Raw genomic sequence first — 18568 nt, forward strand, 5'->3', positions numbered from 1 at the left:
TTTCCATACTTGGAGACTCTCAAAACCCAATTGCACAATCTGCTGAGCAGCCTGCTCAGTTTGACCTCGCTTTGTGCAGGGATGTTGGACTACACAGTCTCCAGAGGTCACTTCCAATCTCACAAGTCTGTTAAAAGGCATTAAAAAGTTATTTTCTTTCAGTGGACTCCGTTCTGACCTATTTCACAGCTGTTTAACTCAGGTGCCTGTTAGTTTGGGCTTGTAAGTGATTTACCTGTGCTCCTCTCAGCCAATTCCCACTCAGATTTGTCACTAAATTCCACAGTCCTTCTCTTTGTCAAAGCTGTCCCAGACTTGGAGACTTCAGAGACTCTTTAACTCTACATGCATGCTACACAAAGGACACATACTTTTAAATATCACAGAAAACATTCATGCATCTGGCTCAGAAACTTATTTCAATATATAAATAATCCCAGTGACTTACCTACTTAAATTTAGCAATAAGCTTTAGTACTTTGCAGAACAGGGCTTTTAACACACAGGGACCAAACTGACATTTGCCGTGGTCCCTGAACACTTCCCAGAACCAGTGTGAGCACTAGGAGTCAACAGGGCTCAGAATCCCTCTCAGGGTCAGACTTTAACCCCAAAATACCACACCTGTAGGTTGACAGATACGTATGGTACAGATATACCATAACTATATATATACACGCATATCTATATGTAGATATATATCACACATACAGGTATGGTATAAATACACGCACACGTATCTGCACACCCCTCAGGCAGATCTATATGTATATAACACACACATAAATGCATATATGCTCTTCAGAAGAGCACAGAAAGATACACTTAGAGCAGGTTGGGTACAGAGTGCCTTAGCAACAGTCTATCAGACCAGTATTGGTAAGCCATGGAAAAATTTTCAAATTAGAGAAATTTGAAGCTGATGACATAACTGAGGGGTCAGGTCCTGCCTCTGAACTTAGCACTGGTTTCATCCTCAGTCTCTACACCCTCCAACTAGTCACAGTAAGAGGTGTGGCAAGGAGGCACCAGAATCAACTACTGGGAAAGGCGGCAACTAAAAATCAAAGCAGGGACATTATGGTGTACTCAAATAAGGAAAAAAAAAAAGTCATCCTAGATCAATGTATTATATAGATCTTGAATTTCTTTTTGCTTGGAAAAAAGTCACAGACAAAACCATCATACAAAAAAAATCCCCAGGTAACATTTGTCATCACAAACCTGCTATGCAGAATGCCATTACTTTTACTAGATGAGGTGAGATGAATTTTATCCTGCTATCAAATGATGAGTATTTATAGCTCTCCATAATGGTTTACTAGGAAAAAAGATGATGAAAACAAAAATAATAATAAAAGTGGCAAACCTTTAAGCCTTTCAACATCTGATAAACCAGGAACTGGATTCGGTCTTCAGTTAGTTTCTCATGCTTCATTATCTTACTCAAATCTGTTCCCATAAATGGCATGACAAGGTAGCTTTAAAAAAAAAAAAAAAAGGAAAGGAAAAAGGACAGAATAACTTTAATTTGTCAAATTAATTGAAACATAACTGCATGTTATAGTTCCTGACAATATTAAATTACAGATCATTCCATTCACCAAACAATTCGATCATCATCCCCCTGCCCTCCAAGTTTCTCTGGTTTTATCTATTTTGATTGTCATAAAGAGGTATTGCCTAACCCTGTTGTCATTGGTTATGGAAAGTTGCTAGTTATCAAGATGAATGCAGATTCTGAACTAGTTCGAAAGAACCTAACCAAGAGCCATGTGATATTTCAAAGACACCTACACAGAAAACAAAGGCATTCACTCAGTGCTATGTATTTCACAACCATGAGTGAACTATCAGCAACCAAAGTACCTAGACAGTTCATTCAAATAGACAAGGTCAGATACAACACAAGTAGAGTTGATCAAACTAGGAGGCAACAATAAATTCCATTCATTTTCATCTGGGATCATAAACTGGGATCAGCACTTAGTGCTGATGAGGGACACCAGCAACAGAAAGCATGAGAACGCCCAGCTGGCATTTCAGTGCTAATCTTTACATTGCTTGTAGTAAGCTCATCCTTCACAGTCTGTCCTTAAAGCCAGGTCTGAACACAGAGCCTGCCATGTCTGGCACCTCAGGATAAAGCCATCGTTTTTCCTCTTCTTATGAAGATGAGCAGATGCAGCTTCATGAAGGGAAGAATTAGATGTGATCATTGTTTCATAGCTACAAATTTTATTATTTAGACTTAAACAGGTTTTCTTTGGTTAAAATATGCAAATTATAATTCTGCTACTATTAAACCTGTATGAAAACTTCATTTATTCTGTTAGACTTTTAACCATAAAAAGCACAGAAATTGAATATAAAGTCATATAGGAGTTATAGGTAATATTTTCAATGTTTCCCAGGTACCAAACATTTATTTCGCCACAACTTGAGGATCAGGTCTCAGGCTCCCAGGCCCAGTATTTACAGGCAAATTCACTATCCTTTGGATACAAAAGATGAGCAATTTATTTCCGTGAGTATATAAGGACAGAGCAAATATGGGGAAGAGAATGACATTTCTTCTCTCTCCCCCGATATAACACACCAAATGTTTCCCATCAAGAGACCAAGTGACTTAGAAAATGGAGTTTAACTTCTTTGTTGCTGTTCCTGATTGTTAAAAGCATATGAAGTTCTCTCCTAACTCAGACTTACTAAATACATTTTCCCAGAGGTCATAAATAGATGGAATGAGCAGTAAAAAAAATCTTTAGTGACTGTTCTAGAAAAAAACCCCAGAGTTAGAAAGAGATGAGGCAAGAGAAACAGAGAAATAACTACACAGCTTTTACTGCTGGTAGGGACCTTCAAGCATTCATCAGGATTTTGCTTGTTTGCCACCACCTGTACAAAACCCAAGGCTCTGGATGGGTAGTGATTTGTGTGAATAGGCAAAGTTTGAAACAATACATAACCATTAAGCACTGCAAAGAACAGGATGAGAAGAACAAAGACAACTGTACTTTTACCTATGCACAATTTACTATGTGTACAAATTGATGACTTCAAATCTCCTACAGCCAGAAAGAGGTCTAGGTGGGTGGAGACAAAAAACAATGTAAGAGAGGGAAAACCCACACCTATCTGAGTGTGGAAGTTCAAATTGTGCTCGTTTATGAGCCACACATTGGAACAGGACAACAGTGGGCTCAAACTCTATCATCTCACTTTTAACACTTTATCTACCACTTAAAACTTTGCAAACTTACTTCTATTACTAAAAATGTATTTATAATCCACAGCTGGAATCCTCAAATAAGCTAAGGAGGATATTTGCTGCTGATCTGTAAAGCTTTGCTGTAACGCTTATTAGGCACCAGTAACCACCAGACAGCTCTGTTGCTATTTCGAGGTTAGTTGTAAAGATATGAAACCAGACATCTAGACTTGTTAAGAAATCCATGGTCAAAGCCAAAATAGATATAGACACTTCTTTGGGTTCCTCCCTGGGCCCTGGCCAGACTTTGGGTGGAATCCAGCAGGGAGGGGGACGCCAGATGTTTCCGTGCTTGAAATTTCCAAAGTTGTTTATTCAACGGTATAAAAGCTGGACTCTCTTGCAGCGACTTTGGAGACCTCACCTACGAGTGGACACACTGCGTAAGACCTCCCGATTGCCAGGTTCTCCAAATCCACGCTGCAACTGGGGCTCCCCAGCGACTGTGGATCCGGATAATGGTAAAGTATTAGGGCAATTGGTGATGTATCTTTCTTAATCACTATTGCTAATTTTGTGTAGTGTCACTTATTTTCTTTGCTGCTTAGACCCGGGCATAATAGGCTTATCTTATTAGCTACATGCATTATCTTGGTTTTGTATTACTATGAAATAGACAGTAAAGTCAGTCTATTCTTTTTATTGGCATCTGTGTCCTTTCCATTGACTCCATCAACTGGCAAAACAAAATTGGTGTCACGAACAAGATCTGGCAAAATTTAATTTTTTAAAACTAAACAGACTGTATCAGCCCTGTCTGAAATTCCTGGATGGGACGACCCTCCCTATCGTTCACTGGCCCTTAAGCGGGCTAAGGTCGGAGGACCACGCGAGCCATGGGAAAGTCGGCTGAAAGAAGCTGAGCCACTGGATGTGTTAAAAGCTATTAAAAAAAAAAAAAAACAAACACCTATTCAAAAAGGAAAAGAAGTTGTGGGTTTGGGAAGATGGGGATGGATTTTGTTAATGGCATATCCGAAACAGCACCAACAGAAAGAGCAATTGTTAAAAGGCTCCCACATGGAGCGACAGATGTGCGATTTGCGGAACCAAGTTGCAATGTTACAGTGCCAAAATAAGTCACTTGCTGATAAGTTGGATGCTTATCAGACTGTAGCTGAAAAGGCTGCAGTGTGGGTTGTGCAACAGAAATATAAGAAGAGGAGGGGATGAGTGAATCATAAGAAAGTGTGCCCAGCGATCGCAGAAGCAGGCTTGCAGAGGAATCCCGATAAACGGGACGGAGATATTTGGGATTCTACGGATTCTGACGAGGCTGATCCCCCTGATGAATCTGTAGGTGCGAGACCAGTGCGAAGACGGAAGCTAGAGTGGGATGCTGATGGGCAACAGGTGAGTAAGGATGTGGTAGAGGATTTTACTCAGCATGAACTAAATGATAGAAGTGAACAGTTTAAACAAAGGCCAGGGGAACCACTGCTTTCCTGGATGGTACGTTTACACAATCAGGGAGCATCAGGGGTTACTCTGGATGCAGGCAATTCTAAGAAGTTTTAAGTTCAGACACTTCTGTGCAAGATGCATTTAGAAATAACGACTAAGACACTAGTTTGTTACCCTTGGCCACTCGGGGATGTAACATCAAGTACGCCACAGAAAATGACTGGCCAGGGTCCAAGTGTCAGTGGTACACTCTGCGGGATCGTATACAACAAATTAAGGAAAAAGGGATGAAACGGGCCGTCTTCCTAGAGGATGCTGATGCCCTGATGCAGAATGCCTTGTCTATTACAATGAGGAATAGACTGATTAAGACTGCCCCACCAGCATATAAAAATGTGATTGACTCTCCTGCTTAATGAGACAAGAAACCTCCCTGATAAAGTAATTGAGAAAATATAGCAGTTAGGTGACCTTGGGGAATGGGGCCTCCGAGGAAGTGCAGGAAACCAAGATAACTGAGACAGTTCTAAGAGTAACAAAACCCATATCTCTCAGAAGGAAATGTTTACGGCTTTATTGAAAGACGGCATACCCCATGGTAAGATTGATGGTGTGCCAACTAACGAATTGTGAAGAATATATAAACAGCGGGGGCTGACCAAACCCAACAAGAAAGTGCAGAATTCCAAGGCAAGAGATCCAGGAGCAACTCAGCCTATGGCACCTCCTCTGGAGCCTCAACGGGACTTCACATCTGCTCATGGAGGGCCCCCTGTGAGTGGATCAGCTGTTCCAGGAGAGAAGGAGGATTGGAAGCCATACTCTGACCTGTATCCTTGGAAAAAGACTAGAGAAATGATTCGGCATAATAAACAAGACGACTTGGGAGAATGCCATCTATACGCTGATTCTTGGTCAGTAGCTAATGAGTTATCTACCTGGTTGCCAACATGTATAGCCAAAAATTGGAAAATACATTCCAAAGAAGCCTGGGGAAAGGAACTGTGGGAAAATATTTGGGTGACTGTACTTCATGTCGATGCTCGCAGTAACGCAGACACCTTAGAACGACTCTATAACTCTGCTGCAGACAACTGGGCAAAGATTTCCCAAGCCAGATTGGAAATCCCTCAGAAGGAGGATCATGAAGGCTTGGTGAAATGGGCGCACCAAAAACGTGGGCACCTCGGAGAAGAAGCTACTTACAGGCGGGCTCAAAAACATGACATAACAATGTCACTTGATATGATCAAAACTATAATCGCCCAATGCGCCGTGTGCCAAAACACTCACAAAAGCCTGGTGCCAAACACTGTGAAAGGACAACTGGGGAGAGGAAAATTGCTAGGACAAATTTGGCAAATGGATTACATTGGACTTCTACCCCAGGACCAAGGATGTAAATATGTTTGTACTGCTGCGGAGGAGTGGTTGATGTAGATTATCAAGGAGAAATTAAAGCAATTTTATTAAATAATGGTGAACAAGATTTAATTATTCAACCTCATAACAGAGTGGCAGAATTGCTAATTTTGAAAATAGTGGTAAAGAAAGGGGATCCACCCCAAATTACCACTGTTCATGGCAATAAAGGATTTGGATCTACTGGCCTCAACAGTGGGGCAAAAGTGTGGGTCCAACAGCCCTCCCGAACCAGCTGAAGTGATAGCCACGGGAAAAGACAATACAATTCCGATCATGAGGCACGGGCAAGAAAAGTGGGAATATGTCCCTGCCACTAAATGTTATTTACGAGAATAACTAGATGGTACAGAATTTTATCTTACAGGTGCTGCAACACTAAATTTACCTGTCTACCACAACGGGCCATTCGGGAGAGGATACTATCCGTGTACCTGGATATGAAGGCCGGTGCGGAAGAGGACACCTCTGCCTTAAAACTATTTCCAAAGACTGTTGTCCCGGCTTGTGCTCTGATCATGATGACGACATCGCTGATGCCATGCTGCCTTTGTGACCAAGGCGTAAGTTGGGAGAACAGATTTGTGACTCTAGGATAGGAAACAGCAAACTCATTTAACCTTACTAACTGCTACGTGTGTGGAAGCCCAGGAGGATTTGAAGATTGGCCATGGATAGCCCACCTGGTGCAACCCAAACGGTGGGTCAGCAAGCTAAGTACAGTTCATGAGGGAACTGAGTTCTGGACCAAGGACAGCGACGCCTGGTGACTTCGTTTTGCTGGGAAGGGCATTTATTACCTTAATCGGACGAGAGACAACAGAGTGCAAATGGGAAAAAGTGATTGTGAATGGACATTTTCTCTAGGATTTGACTGCTCTGACCCCTACTGCCGTCCTTACAATTGCTATAAATACCGAGGAAGATGGAATCAAACACATGTAAAGCTTACTAACAATACTTGGGTAACATGTTCATATAAAGACCATACAGGGGAAGGTTGTGATGCAGTAGGATAAGTTCTTTGGTGACCTGTTTTTAAGCTGCCAATGAGATAACACTACTAGCAAAAAACACACTACAGTGGTACCAGTGGGAGTGGCAAAACCACAATGGAACCCAGACCTATTTTGAGAAATTTTGGTCTAGCACTAACCTAACTAAAGGGGGATGTAATTGTGAATGGCGGCCTAATGCAGGAGTGTGGAGGTGTGTGGAGGCAAAACAACCTCCAAAACTTGAAAGGATGATTTTAGGGTCCCATTTAAAACACAGTGTTTGAATGCTAATCATATACACGCACATGTTATTACATATGCCATATAAAATGCTAGCACAATAGGCAATATGGACAACATCCTGTTAGGCTCAATGATCATTTTGGTCCAAATGATGTATATGAACACACAGTCCATGTTTTCTCTACTTCATTTTCTACATTTTCCTGTAAATCCACAATAGCTTTCTTTGTTAACATATAAATACGCCAGGTTGTTTTTGAAACACAGCTACATTAGATGAAATCAAGAACAGTTCTATGAATGCAACATGAAATCTACATTAAGCCCACCAGGACTTCTGACCACTGTTTCTCCAGTGACTCTAATTCACAAGAATTGCAGCAGGATCCACAAGCAGAACAACAGACATGCTAACTATCTTGTGTCTGAGATGCTGCCAAAAGGTCAGGGAGATGTACATGCATCATGCTAGAAACGATCTATATTGTGTGCTGTTTGGACCACTGGACTGGGAAACCAGTCAGGGAGTACAACAAACCACAGTGCAGACAACCACTAAAAAATTCAGCAGTATCAGCAGTTTTGAATTAATCCTCAAATTAGGATGGATCACACCAGAGATGTGTAGCAGAGTTGTGCAGCAGGCATCATTTTCAGCCTACTTATTTGAGCTAAGAATTGTCTCATCGTGTGGACAACCTGTCCTTGGGGTGAGGAATCAGTACTTCAAAGGTGGGTTAGGGAATCCACCAAACTGCCATTTATGAAGGACTGAAAGTAGTACACACCTTACAAGATAGGTAACCAGTTCTAATGACAATCTGAAAACCTCAGCCTACCCATTTTGAAGTTGCACATAAGAGTTATATTAAGACAAAATTCAGAAAAAAATCCATGAAGTGACAATTTTGGAATTTTCCATTTAAAAAAACACCTAACCTTCCTCCCGCACAAACAACTCAGAACTTACAAGTCATTAAACTTCTCCGGTGTTACATCTGGTGTGAACACATCCAATATTCCAATTACCTAAAAATAAGGGAGAGAGAACACAAATGGGGATCAATACTGATTTAACACAACAAAATCCCAAACTGAATAATAAGTGAAAAGATATAATCAAAAACATTTCCATAGTGAGACATTAGCTACAGGCATTAAGATAGGAGAAAGAATACCTAAAGCAGTGCCTAGCAACACCAGGATTTGTTATGTGTTGAATTTTATAACTCTGAGGGCTGTTCAATGCTGTGATAGAAAAGAAGGGGGGAAAAAAAAAAAAGTATTTCCTTGAACAGAAAGTTCAGAGGTTAACAGTTTTATGTAAGAGGAGAGAATGTCTTTTAACTTGAACCACTGAGGTGTCAAAAATAAACCAGCCAAATCAGTTTATAACCTGAAGCAGACATAAGTGCTATTCAGCTAGCTGGGCCTGCTGCCTGACAATGAAGAACACTTTAAATGTCTTCTAATTTCAGTAACAGGGTAATTTAGGTACATGAACTAAGACAAAACCATTTTTATAAAAAGAGTAAATTATCAAGAGCCTACTATGATTTACTATGGCTTATACCTTAGGTTCTCCTTAAGAGTATTTTTTGTCAAACAAAAGCATTCTATCACTCAACAGAGAAATAAAAAAGTAGTAAAACAGATTTCCCACCACAGTTTTTCCTACTGGCATGGTTTTCAGCAGAACTATACCAACTGACTAGATGCATTATGGTAACTGCCAACGCTTCTCTCAAGCCCATTAAACACCAGAAAACTGAATATACAGAACTCGCTGCTCCAACAGATGCAGCTGGAATTGTCTAAAGCCAGACCTCAGCATGGATGAGGCTTAATCCAAGTAGTGCCTAAACAGCACAGGCTTTTACAGTTCCTTCTTTTCTACTTCTACTGCTCATTCACGACCGTTTCTGTCTGCTCAGAGGAAGACTCCGAGGCCCTAGACTGCTCGTGGTGTTTCCCAGGTGCAGGCTGCTGTGTGAATAGGGGTGTGCAGGCCTTGCTGAAAAGCAAGATGAAAGACTAATAACCTTTATAACCTTGTTCAGACCTATCTCCATGGCCATACAATTCAAGGACATCAGATTATATATTAAGCTAAAAACGTAAAAGATTAGAAGCTGCAAGAAAGACCCCAAGGGTAATGGCATAGTACATTGTCTGATGTTATCAAAGTACTAAAAGGAGGACTGATTAGATTAGATGTCAGGAAGAAATTCTTCACAGAGAGGGTGGTGAGGCACTGGAACAGGTTGCCCAGAGATGTTGTGGATGCCCCATCCCTGGATGTCTTCAAGGCCAGGCTGGATGTGGCTTTGAGCAACCTGGTCTAGTGCAAGGTGTCCCTGCCCATGGCAGGGGGGTTGGAACTAGATGATCTTTAAGGTCCCTTCCAACCCAAACCATTCTGTGATTCTATGATTCTGTGATTCTATGACTGCAAAATCCATTTTGATAACAATCAAGATGGATTTTGGACATTACCACTATGTCTTAATTGCTCCATAAAACAGGGTTCTTTAAAAAAGTATGCGAAAGTAAGGAGAAGCAGAAATGCAGGAAAATAATCCAAGTGTGGAAAGACGGCTTCCTTTATTTAAAGGTTTAAATTAAAATCTCCAACTGTGATGAAATCCCTACTGCATGTATTTTTATCTTTTCCACATTCAAGGGGAACTACTACTGTTAGCCTGGATTAACAAAATATCATAAAAATGAACAAGGCAGAAGAACTTATAAATACAAAGAGAGAAAATTACAATTCTTTTCCTCTGTGGCCACATATATCTTTGAAAAAAACCGACTAGCAATATTTTCCTGAGGATTGTTGTATGAAACTAATTAAATAAGAATAATATAACTATCATAAAGCAGTAATTAAACCCAAGAAGGATGTTGTCATTATTTGAAGGAACTAACATTGCTAACATTACTGGAAGATTTTTTTTTTTTTTAATGGCAGTTTTACATACAGCTTTCCATTTCTGTGTGGAGGCTGGGAGAGAAAGGGAGGAGAGAGGAGTTAGGAAGAGGTACGTGACAACAATGGAGCATAATGCAGCTACAGGCATGCCCTAAGAGAGTGTGTACACACACACACAGAGCATACACAGCCAGAAGAGTTGTGTGCTCTCCACACATCTCAGCATTAAAAAGAAGGAAGTCAACATTTTAACATTAATCTTCTCCAGTATGGGTATCTTTCCACCCCACTTTTTCAGAAGTCCTGCTTGTTCTCCTCAAGAAGGTATTTCCATGCCTTCATTTACCTAAGCCAGAAACGTAAGAAGACAAACCCCATCACACCTGAATGCAGCAGCGACGGACACAGGGACACCACAATAAAAACAAGGGACACAGCAGAGGAGGAAATAGTGTGGCTGCTGCACTGCATCCACCTGTGCTCCAAGGCATTATCAGGTGTCCACTGTGAAAACACGTTTGAAACACATTTCCATAAAGAGCATACCAGCCCCAAACCACACCTAATGTACTTCACTAGCATTTTACTGCTTCTCCATTTAAGTAAACGCAGTTCCTGGTTGTTACCACATACTCCCTGATATACAATACACATTACCTCCGAGGTAAGGTTGCAGACTCGCAGGGACAAGCTTACCATGGCTGCAGTGAAGGATACCACCAAGAGCATCACTCAGCTCCCGCTGAGGGGAACTGGAAATAATAAACTCGAACGCTCTTTTAACGTGCCAAGGATTTCACAATACTACTTTCTCTTGCTTTACAAAGTAAACTTTCTAAAAATCCTGAAATCCATTTTAGTGTCCAAATTGGTAAGAAATGCTATTAATTAATCCGTTTAAAAATCAAGTGAGGGACCCATTTCCTTTTCCTCAGTGATCTTCATTTAATAGCTGCACTTTGGGATGATCTTCCTGTACTGGAACAGAGTCAACAGTATTTCCATTTAGATCACAGCTTTCTGCAGATGTGTTAAGCACAAGGAGGTAGGAGGATAGAATAAATCCTCCGAGGAAGATACAACTCCGTCTACTTCTTCAGGAAAAGAACTGGACAAAGTGCAGGGAACTCCTTCATAATATCATGGAAAATCCTGTGTCTGTCTAAAATGCTCTCAATTACATAATCTATAAAAATACCCTTTACAATACTTAATGTCCCAGCACAAAAGTAAGCTACCGTAAAACAATTACAAGAGTAATTTATTTTTCAGTGTGGCCCATCTGAAATGTAACAGAGGTATCTGTGGAACCTTCTGTAGATCTATTTTTGGTGTTAATTCAGCACAATTACTGATACTATCAGAGATGGAAGCGCAGCCAAGGAACGAACCCAGGACACTGCAAAGGCAATGAAAAGCATCTGTAGAAACCATCAGCAGCACGGCCCTTTCAGGGTCTCATCTGTCTCCCCACTAACTCTGCCAAAAGGCAGCTTCTCAAATGAATTAGCCCACAAAGGATGCACCTTTTTTCCTACCTCCCATCTGACTGAAAAACAACCTGGATTTCTGCAGTCTCCACTGAAGTACCTTCCTTGGTTCTATCTCAGGTGAAATACTGTGTCTCTCCCATCTCCCTGCAAAGCAAAACCACAGCAGCAGCAAAGCTACCAGTCTACTGGTCTAACTTGTTTTCCACAGGTATGCTTTTACTCCGTATATTTACTTTGTTGATTGTGTCTCTTCCCCATGAAGCCAGTGTGGGGTGGGTGGCAGTGTCTCCAGCCCTTCTTATCCCTATTACCCATCCTCCCAAAAGCATTTACACTGGTCACCCTGACCAACTTTAACTACTATCAACAAACAAATAACAGCTTTGCACTAGCAAAGTGGTTTCTGCCCTTTCCTTCCCCTCCTTTTCCAAATGTTACTCCAGCAGTGTAACAACAGCTAAGAGCTCCTCATCTCTGCCCTCCCCTGCACCTTCATGTACTGGGTGACTTCTATTCAAGGACCGTTCCACTGCGTTTCTGTTAAGGTGTTTCTCATGTAAGCTGCAGCACATCAACGAAAGACTTGGATCTTGTATAAATTAATAAATAATGTAGGTTATGTCTTACACATTAAGCACTGCTTTCTCTTGCAGATGTTACGCATGAAAACACAGTGAAGTTGAGTGGCTTTGGCACTCAGGCTACAAACACAAGTACATTTTTTAAGAGAGATCCCTGCTGGGGTACGCTGAACTACATATTATGCTGCATTAATTTTTCTGCAGGGTTAGCTTCAACTTCATGTTCCTGCACTGTTCCACATCACATGGCACCTGCATCCTTTTATTACACCAAGAAGTCTCAATATATTTAACTATCCACGCACAAGGCTTGTGCCACAGTCATTAATTACTGCTACGTGACACAAGGGATGCTGCGGATGGACAGAGTGCTCCTTTCCTTTCTCCTGCTAGCCGGCACACCGGCGGGCACACGCCGTACCCACGAGGGTCAACACATTCTTCTTTCAAAGGACCCATACGTAACACTGGACAGATCCAAATCCTGCAGACAGACAGATCTCTGGATTGGATGGCAATCCAATGAGAAGGTTTGGGTTTCAGTGCTGTCTTATTTTCATTTACTGGATGAGGCTAATCAGTTGGCTTTATTAGCACCCAAGGCTGGGGTGTGAATAAATGGCTGTCAGCTGAAGCCCAGCCTAGGTAAAACATCTCTTAGGCAGGTTTGTGAAAACAAAGAAGTGACAACCAAGACCACTATGTTGATTTATTGGCTTTTGAATACCAAAATAAGTGACTGGTGTCCTGTTACCTCCCTAGCTGTGATAAGCTTTCAGACTGCAGAAAAGTGGCCAGGAGCATTTTTCCCCCACAACCTTTTGACAGCAATAAACCATCCAGTTATAACTGTATGTTTGCTTTCGTAAGTACCCATTTGCCACTGCCAGCCAGGATTCCTGAATTGCACTTTACTGGCACTTGTGTACCCAAAGGACACGAATTCTTAGCTGGGTCAGTTCTGTGGGACTTGCTGCAGGAAACCTCTTCTAAACACAGTGAGCATGCCTTCATCCGTAAAGGCATCTACAGCTCCCTTCTTGGTCTGATTTTGTACACCACAGAGGCTGTTACTCTTGCAATGCTCATGAACTGCAAAGGGTGACAGATTTAAGTTTTTCTCAGGCAGGAACACACAGTGCCCCACTATTTTCTCTTCAACAAACTCCTACCTTGGTTGATGCTGTGTAGCTGTAAATAAAAAGCCCAATGTTTTTTCCTAAATAAAGGAGTCAACAGAATTAAATATTAGCCAACCTAAAAGTGAAGGCCTGTATCATCCTCAGAAACGTAACTGTAGAGATAGAGACAATTTGGTGTCTGGTGGATACACAAGATCCTACTAAAAGGGGGAAAAGAAAAATCAACATGGTTCTCATAATGCGAAACACACACTGGTCTTCAGATGTGGGAATACACCAGAGAATAATTTCCGCTCAGAGCAATGAATGAGAGCGTAATATAGAGTACCTTTAAACAAATACTGCAGTTGCCTCTTACATAGAGGGTTTCCAGGAAGAGAAAACATCTGTAGAATATTAACTGACCCAAGAAACTTTTAACATGCATTTGTTAAAAATTTTATGCCAGAAACACATTCAGAATTTAAGTTAGTAGAACTGGGTCTGAATTACTGTATGTGCTTACATGTACACATAGGTATATGCATACACCACACTTTCCCAAAATCCACACTGTTCCAACACAAGACATCGGCACGAGCCGCTGCTTTTCTCTCCCCCTCCAGTGCCATCTCTCCTTGCCAGCTATTTGGCACTCCTCCTGGCAACTTCAAAACTGCTGTTAGCAAACTGGGAGGTGAAAAGAGCACAGGGACTGGACCAGTGCAAGTCACTATGCAGTTGTTCCAACAAAAGTGGGTATCACGGGGTCGCTTCCAGTCCAAATGTACAATAAAATCCAAGTTATTTGCCAAATCAAACTAAGAGTTCTGCACCTCTGCTTACTGCTCTCTGTTTAGCTCTTCATAAAGACATCTCCATTAGCTTCAGAAGAACACACGAATGCAGAGCTATGCAAATGTTTGAGCCAAAGCCAGGGCCAAGGTTAGCACACTGGTCATATTTTCACTGGTTTTGGTTTTAAATAAGAGCCATAATAGATAGTTTTAAGGGTCCTCACTTTAACTGAACTCAAACTGAAAGAAGCAGGGAACAAAAGCAGCACCACTGAAAAAAACTTTCGAAAGGTAAACAGTCCGTTCTTCTCTGCAAGATGCAGCAGATGCCCAAGAAATAATCAAGAGCTGCTAGGGCTGTAGTGGGATGAATACTTCAAGCTAGCATGAATAAATGAAGATAAAACCTCACCCCAAAACAGTGCTTTCTTCATTCTGCCTAAGTTGCTTTTATTCCTCATTTTCACACCAACCCCACTCTGGTGGCAGAGTATCTGTTTATGCAGCTACACGGTGATCTGGCAGCGTTATCCCACTGCAAACTAACTTTTCTTTTTGGCAATGTCTGAGGAACTGATCTGCGTTAGACAGCTTCTTAGGCAGCAGCAGTGGATTATGATGTTTGTGAACATCCCAGATCCTCTCAAATTGAAAGGCCTACTAAAAAACAAGGATACAGGTGCCATTAAAGACAGTGATTTATCTCCTAACAGTCAGGTCTCACCCTCTTCACGCACAGACTCTGCCCCATGGTCCTCAACACCATTTCTGCTCTGGATTTGTTTGCAAAGGGTTGATGAGAAATGCCATGCTACCGAGTTTGCACAATTACACAGACATATTCCTCGCTACATTTAAGTAACATCCCACTTGAGTGCCATTTGGGAGAACAAAGGTCTAGCATGTATAATGAAAGATGGCCACGCCAGCCTTCTCCTGAAAATGCCTGAACAGACAAGCAAATTAACCCATGACTTAGGTTCCTTACCAGGTAAAATACAATTCCAGTAAAATTCAGTAGAATGACTCCCATGTTTGTTTTTACAGGAGTCCTGGTCATCCTACAACCCTTCCAGATTAAGGAGATTAGCGTATTCCTCAAAGGGTCTACAATGGAGGTCATCCAGAGTATTAAGCATAAGTTTTCCTCCATTTTCTTCACTGAAGCATGAAATGCTGATGAATTACATCACTGTGACATGGGTTTAATGGTATCTTCTGCTACCTTAATGGAGGACCAGAGGTGCTATTTATAACACAAAGTGTCAGACCATTACAATTTCTCCCATCATCCTGAATACAGCATAAGGTTAAATAAGCTATGACAATATATTGCTACATGCTTAACACAACACTGCCCCCAAAGCCATGAAGGGCAGAGATGGTCCATCGAAAGGTAATCATGGTGAAACAAACAAAACATCACACTTTTCATGTAATCCAACATCAAATGCATCATGATTACAGAAGTAATTTTAAAAGAAAAACAGATCAGAGGAGTGTTTTCAGATGTAATTTTAATCAGATGTAATTTTAACTATCACATAAACAGAACCTTGATATAGTTTATAACCTGAAGAAGGAAAAAAGCAAGATCAAAATTTGTACTGGCAGACTAGTGCAATGTTGCAACAACATCCCAAGTCTAATCCATTGTGGCAGTACTGTTAGACCACCTATCACACAACACCTCCTTTAGATACTGAGATTACCAACACCCAAGACAGGTAACAGTGGCATCGCTATTTTATTGTGGTCTTTGAAACAATTACTTCTGTTTTATTAATTTTTAATAGCAGTTTTGTTATAATACAGCCAGAAAAAAAGATAACTGCTATTTCAAAGAAGAATGCTGTAACATATTGGCCAACAGAAAAAATCAGGAAAGATACTTTAATCACTGTTCTATTCTACTGATTCCTGTTATAAGGAGATAGGCACCCATGTGAGTGGGTCCCATTCAAAACTCCACAGCCAGACCCACGGAAGCCACGAGGGTAATGACAGAGAACAGACAGCTGTCCTGCCACTACTGTACGTACCATTAAAGGTGTGTATGGCACACCACAGACTGCTGATGTGAACAGGAAAGGACATTGCTGTCTGCCTGCAAAACCATCCCTCGGTGGAAATATGCAGAAAAGGGTCTTTGACAGAATGGTGGTGGGTCAAATGAGAGGCTGAAAATCCTGATGAGGAGTGACACTGCCACTCTGGTTTAATTTTGGATGGGTGGAGTGGCTAAAGCAGTATCCTGAGATCAGCACGGGGACTAGAAATCCTGAAGGGCGTTGTTGCTATTCCTAAATCACTGTGGGCAAAACAACTGACCGAAGGGTGTGAGGCTGGGATGGTGGATGGAAATTCTCTTGATGGGATGTGCTGCCCTGTCAGCCTCATCGTGGATGGGTGGAGTAGTCAGCTTCTGCCTCTACGGTGCCCACAAATCCTTGTGGGATCATTTATTCAGTCTTTGTTCTCTAATGAGTAGATGCCGTAATTCATGGTAAAACTTTTCCTTAGTCTGTAGACCAGATTCTTCTTCCTGTGTCCCAAACTGTTTCCTAAAACTGTAAATTATTCCCTTCCTTCATGCATATTGATTTGTAACTTTTTCAGATTGTACTCACATTCCCCAGTGAGCATTTTCTTCTAGACTCTTTAATTATCAAACGAGTCCATGGAGGGGTTGCTGAGTATTATCCTGAAGGGCATACACCACATAAAAACCACCAGGAGTGGAAAATGCTACCCAACAGATTATTCTGGGAAATGGAAGAAAAATAATCTCAAAATTCTGGACACAGTTAGGAGCTTGGCAACTGCACAAGCTGCTCTGCTCCCAAATGTTCAGTAAAGAAAATGCTTAAAGTATGAAAGCCCATGCATGACACACAAATTCCCTGGAAACGTTAACTCTTTAACATATACAGCAGTGGTTAAGAAGCACTTACCTCAAAGGGATCAGGTAAGGGGATCAAATGTAGTAAAAGACTCAGACTAAAATGTTAACAGGTTCTTAAGCCTATAGAAAGGTCTGGTTTTTTCTGGACAGTCAAGACATCCCACAGATTATTCTTCAGAATGAACCTGGATACTGCTGGTACTCACAATGTTAACACCCTAACATTAAATGGCAATGACTGGCTATTGTTATTACCAGTTTCTCTTATCCTTGCTTTCTTTGCTTTCCTTGAAGGCCATAGGAATTAAGCTATATTCTACGTTATTAACATTTTAAACCAGATTCTTATGCATCATTTTAACAAATCCCTCCAAATTCTCCTTTTTTTCACATGCATTTCTGATGAACAACATTTAAAGCCACTACTATGATCCTCCAAGCCCACCCTGGGACCCTTCTTCTCTGGAGCCCGTGCTTTGATTCCACAGTAACTGTTTTCACACAGATATCTCCTCATTTTTTTTCTTAAACCATTAAGCATTGCTGCGACTAAGCATCTTTTATCTCAATGACATGTTCAACACTTCTCTAACATCACGTGGGAATCTGCGCAGAGCTCTGTATCCTATTTTCCACTTCCCAGGAAAACAATTTATTTAGTCATTCACAAACTTTTCCTGTTTCACATTAGGACAAACCCAAAACTTTCAAATGCTTCACGAACGATAAAAAAAAAAAAGGAAAACCCTACCTGCTCCCCAAAGACACGCACGTGTACCACAGCCATCTTCACCCAAGTTCAGAAACAAAGGGATGCGGGCACCACAGACCCCTGCTCTGCACCTCACAGGAATGCAGTGATGGAGACTGTCTTCAATCTCTCTTACTAGCTCTGAGCACAAATTCCACCGTGGTCCTAACCTTCCCCACCCAACCTTTCCTACGTGGAAACGATCTGGCGTTTCCCACAGGATATTCTAGTGTGTGCAAACCGATGTTTGCAGATAATGGACAGACAGACAAAAGACAGACACGCAGGTCTTGCTCAAAGACTCACGAATACCATGCAGCCACACATCTGCCTCGTCCAACTCCGCGTGATTTTCTGTTTTTAGGGTGTGTGAACTGCGGCCCTGGGGGATACCTGCCAACGCCCCAACTCACGTTTTCGTGCTTCATGTGCTTCAGGAGGCGCAGCTCTCGGTAGGCTCGTTTGGCAAAGAGTTCGGACTGAAACGGGCGGTACAACTTCTTAATGGCCACTTTGGTACCACTTCTTCCATCAACAGCAGAGCTTTCGGGGAAAAGGAAGAGTTTGGTGAGCAAAGACCGGCTCCAAGCCGGGCTGGGGAGCGGCCGCACCCTGCCCGGCGCTGCCCAGCCCGTGGCCTCCCCGTG

General features: G+C 41.6%; 1 protein-coding gene across 1 annotated transcript in view; it reads right to left on the minus strand.

Annotated features, from left to right (window-relative positions):
- MAPK12 (mitogen-activated protein kinase 12) overlaps positions 1–18464 on the minus strand; it is a gene marked incomplete at its 5' end in the record, with an annotated part of 39687 nt that extends 21223 nt beyond the window's left edge. The window contains 3 exons of the mRNA XM_010158934.1: positions 1370–1481; positions 8309–8367; positions 18335–18464. Coding sequence (XP_010157236.1) covers positions 1370–1481; positions 8309–8367; positions 18335–18464 — 301 coding nt within the window. The remainder of the gene's footprint in view (positions 1–1369; positions 1482–8308; positions 8368–18334) is intronic.
- Positions 18465–18568: the final 104 nt, after the last annotated feature.

This window comes from Eurypyga helias, unplaced genomic scaffold, assembly GCF_000690775.1.
Source record: "Eurypyga helias isolate BGI_N326 unplaced genomic scaffold, ASM69077v1 scaffold16389, whole genome shotgun sequence".
Lineage (NCBI taxonomy): Eukaryota > Metazoa > Chordata > Aves > Eurypygiformes > Eurypygidae > Eurypyga > Eurypyga helias.